Below are 4,667 nucleotides of genomic sequence, written 5' to 3' on the forward strand. Positions count from 1 at the left end.
TATACTGGAATGAGGTCAGACATAAAGCTCCTCATTGCACGCGCTGATTATTATTAGATTCTTTTTTCAGCCAATGAACACGGACGGGGAGTGACTTTGGCACGAGGAAGGCTAGAGACAGTAGCGGATTGGTTATTTTCTCTCGCCATTATATCTTTGGAAATGGATAAAGCTGCGTGAGGCAGAATTGGTGAGCACTGGAAGTTTCAGACTGCAGATGAAAGGTGGACTATGAACAAGTTTAACAACTCAGTCTTTCCGCATGGTTCCAAGTCTTGTAGAGAAGGCTATGCAGAATATGTTTTGTTGCTTATAAGAAAGCCGAGCAGAGCTTTGCAACGTCAGAGTGCTCAGAGTAGCACAAGACTCGTATTCAGCCGTGCTGGCAGTTGAGGTGGAAACAGCTTGCTGAAGACAGTTAGGGTTTGAACCCGTTACATAAAACACGCTTTGGGGGGGACAGTGCGCTTTGGAAACTGGAAACCGCCTCTGCTGACAGAGAGCTGAACCGCTGAGCAGAGATACTTTCAAAGGAACTTTTGTCCTCATCCGTGTAGCCACAGCACATACCAGGCTATTTACTGTCTCGTTCTCAAGATTTATACAGTTAATGCAATCTGGGGGAAACTAAGAGTTTGTATTACTAGAACTGTCAAGACTCAAATCTGCATTGAAGAGACAGTTATTAGTTTTCTGAAACTGATCCCTACAGACTGAACTATGGTTGAGCATACGAGCAACACGGAGAACACTGGGGCTGTGCTGGCGGGAGAGTTAACCGATTCTGGAGACACCGACCAGGAGTTGGCTGCTTCCCCGACTCCCGGCTCCCCGGCATCCGCGGGAGATAAACTGGACGCTGCCTGGTGCAAAACCCCCACCGGCCACATCAAGAGACCGATGAACGCGTTCATGGTCTGGTCGCAGATTGAGAGGCGTAAAATCATGGAACAGTCACCAGACATGCACAACGCCGAGATCTCCAAGAGACTGGGCAAGCGCTGGAAGCTCCTGAAAGACAGCGACAAGATCCCCTTCATTCGAGAGGCGGAGCGTCTCCGGCTGAAGCACATGGCGGACTACCCAGACTACAAGTACCGGCCGAGAAAGAAAGTGAAGTCTAGCAGCTCCAAACCTGGTGAAAAGGGAGAGAAGAGCAGCAGCGCCGGCCCTAAGCCCTCGTTGAAAAAGGGCAGCGGGTCGAAATCGCTCAGTAAACCGCACAAGGTGGTTCTGGGGAGCGCCAAATCCGCATTCCCGGAACAAGTCTCTAGCGCGGTCCCTACAGATCACCATTCGCTCTACAAATCCAGGTCGGTTTCGGCTGCCAAGCAGGTCCCAGACAAGAAAACTAAGCGGGGTTGCATGTTTGGGGGGAACAACCACGGCGCCAGTCCGTCTTCAGCGGCTGTCCCCGCAAGTCCCACCCTGAGCAGCTCTGCTGAATCTGGTGACCCTCTGAGCCTTTATGAGGACGGAGCGGTAAGTGGAAAGGCAGGCGCCGATTCCCCCAGCGCGTCATCCGACCACTTCAGGTACTCCAACATGCGGGCATCTTCACCCACTCCCTCCGCTTCCCTCTCGTCGTCTTCTCAGTCTTCGTCCTCGGACGAAGAGTTCGAAGACGACTTGCTGGACCTGAACCCCAGTCCAGGTTTTGATAGCATGTCGCTGGGGAGTATTGGGTCGTCAGTTTTGGACAGAGACTTGGATTTTCATTTTGAGTCGGGCTCCGGTTCCCACTTTGAGTTTCCCGACTACTGCACTCCAGAGGTGAGCGAAATGATTTCAGGGGACTGGCTGGAGTCGACTATTTCCAATTTGGTATTCACTTATTGAAGGACAAATCCATGCCTTGTAACAGGAATAATTTGTTTTGCTCTAAATAAAGGGATTCTGAGAAGGCGAGTTTGATAGATGGGTCCCGCTTGAGAAAGTGGGACAGCAGAAGTGAACTAAGCAAATGCTTGTTTTACTCCAAGGATCAAGGACTGCGGATAGCGACTGGAAACAAGGTTGAAGAAATTGCTTACCTAGCCTATTTGGCAGGAGAAGAGAGGAAGATGACGGTGTGCCCTGATGAGGACTGACTGAGACCTTATTGACAAATACTCGGTCCGGACGATAAGGTTGATTTGCACGTACATGAAGGCGGGCTTAGGTCGGATGCTTTAATCAACGTTACTTAAAAAGGGACATTTTGAGAAGTTTTTTTTTGATAGTTAAGTGAACTACAGTACTTAGAGGTACAGAAATGTGCCAAATTACGCTGTTCTCCCGCGTAATGGATTAATTGATCAGGTGGGTTGGCTTAAAATAACTTTTAAAAAAGAGATGCGCGCATGTCTTTCGGTGAGATTTCGGTGAGGCTGTTGAACAGTTATAGGTAGGGGTCGGTTTATTTAAACGGATTGATGGCGCGATGGTTATTTCATAGAATGACAACGATCACCAGCTTTTTCATCCTTAACTTCAGGATTCAAAAACGCAACTCAAATCTGTGCTGAACTTTATACACTGCAATTCAGGACCAAAATTCTTAAGGGTTACTTTTCCATCCTCGTGTTTTTCTCCTTTGTACCATGTATCTAGATGACATTTTTATATGGATGTATTTATACTGGCCAAACATTTTTACTGTAATTTTTGTTCACGTAGATCTTGTTGTGTATAACTGCACCGTCTGTTTCCTTCGCGGAAGGGCTAGTTTTACCTTTTTTTATTTAAATGTAGACTTCTGACACTTAAAGAGATTAAACGTTTCGTTATTTTCTAAGTGTATTTTTGTACAAAAATATAAAGGGGGTGTCAATCGGTGTATATCGCTGTTTGGATTTCCTATTTTTAAGACCAGGGGGCTGGTTATGTCAGAATCGGCCCCCTTTCCATGTTTACAGTATCAGTCTGCAGGCTTCTTAAAGACACAGTATCTCAAATTTGAAAAGCCCTGTAAAAAAACCATGTGCATCGAGCCATCGATACAAGTTTTCAGCAGCTCCGTCTGCCCTTTGTTTTCGCATGTTGTCCAATAAGAGATACTGTAGCTTTAACCATTTCTTTGCTCTCTTTATGGTAAAAAGTTAGGTTTAAACCACTGGATGGAATCGAAAACACATTCTAAATGCCTCTGAGTTCGCAACAACTACGTACTGCGTTTCTCATTGTATCAGAACATGTAATCGCTTCTACTTGTTAGCTAAATTATAGCTACTTGTCTTAGTATCTTACGGCATGGTGAATAACATTTGTATTTCTGATTCAGGTTTAAGTAGAGCAGTTGGTTAAGAAAAACAGCATCAACGTGAAAACATATTTGTACATTTTACTGTATTATATGCAAAGATTATGTGTTAATGTATGTTGAGATATAACATGACAGGCTCTAGAACAGCCATCTTTATAAATCTTCACGTGCATTTACAGTTGCTGTTGTTCATGTTTTTATACGTATACAATTTAATTTGTGACTTGTGTTCATTCATTCTGTGCAATATGCTTTGTAGAGTATTGTTTTGACTAATCATGCCATATCTCAACATTTGAGTTGGAAAACTCAATGCCAGCCAATTGTGTTAAGTCACTGCTTGTCAGGTCTTCTGTAAATAAAGTTCTCTTTTTCCAAGAAGGAAATAAAATCAGCTGGAACTGAACCCATTATCCGTGTTGGTGTTGTGTCCAGTGAATGTGGGAATGCTGTTCTCTGAAGTGGAGACATTACAGGTGTTAAATGCATTCAGCATACCTCTTAATTATTTCCCATACGGTTTCCACGAATGGTGACTGCAGTGTCCCTGCACCAGTGTTGCACCAAAGCCAACAGAAGCCACATGCTGCTGGACTCTGCCTGCACTCCGTCAGACTGGATTACAGGGAAACGTTGTTGACCTCTTTGGTGGAGGAAAAAAAACATCTGATTTAAACTGAAACGTTTCTTTTTTTATTTGCACAGCATGAAAGTGCTACACCTACCCTTGTACATGAGTTATAGTACAAAACACTGCCCCCAACCTTCCGACACACACGCACACACACACCCACATGCTAGACTAGACTAGGTGGGTTGGGGGGGGCAGGGGGGGGGGGCTCTAATGGTAAAGCCATCCAGAACTGCAGATAAGCCTCTGAGTACAGGTTAGATGTGGCCATCTAAATATATATTGGTCTTTTTCTTGACTATCAGTAATGAGTAACACAGGTGGGTACATTGAGAGACCAAACTGCTTCATTACCAGGATATGCCCGAGAGTTCTCTCTCGCTTATCTGCTGCAGACATTGTCTCGACTGACTTTATGGAAGCAGTCGTGATGGCCTAGAATGAACTCAGCAGGAGTCTTCAGACAGCACGTACTTAGGGGAAGGGTGTTAGACGGCTGATTGTGCCTACAGAAGCTTTGGGGGGGCAGGGGCTCCCGACGGATCATGTGAGAGGTGGCCTTTGGAACTAATTATTCTTTTTTCAATATGCATGTCCCCCCATAAGAGACAAAAATGCTCTATTCTTGTTACCCTTTCTCATTAAGTAGCTGCAATGCTTTTTTTTGTTTTTCCATATATATCTGAACACCAAGACACTTAACAGACCGGTGCTGAATAGGAATAAATCTAATGCACTAAGACAATGCTGACATTGCCAGGATGTACCACAACAGTTACTAGTGTCAGTAGC

At 44.9% G+C, this 4,667-nt stretch overlaps 1 protein-coding gene across 1 annotated transcript; it reads left to right on the forward strand.

The window, feature by feature from the left end:
- The first annotated feature begins 211 nt into the window (after window positions 1-211).
- On the forward strand, window positions 212-3,637 carry sox4a (SRY-box transcription factor 4a). Its single transcript, XM_036515962.1, has one exon. The coding sequence runs from the start codon at window positions 721-723 to the stop codon at window positions 1,837-1,839; it is 1,119 nt and encodes a 372-aa protein (XP_036371855.1). The 5' UTR covers window positions 212-720; the 3' UTR covers window positions 1,840-3,637.
- Window positions 3,638-4,667: the final 1,030 nt, after the last annotated feature.

This window comes from Megalops cyprinoides, chromosome 21 (genome assembly GCF_013368585.1).
Source record: "Megalops cyprinoides isolate fMegCyp1 chromosome 21, fMegCyp1.pri, whole genome shotgun sequence".
Taxonomy (NCBI): Eukaryota; Metazoa; Chordata; class Actinopteri; order Elopiformes; family Megalopidae; genus Megalops; species Megalops cyprinoides.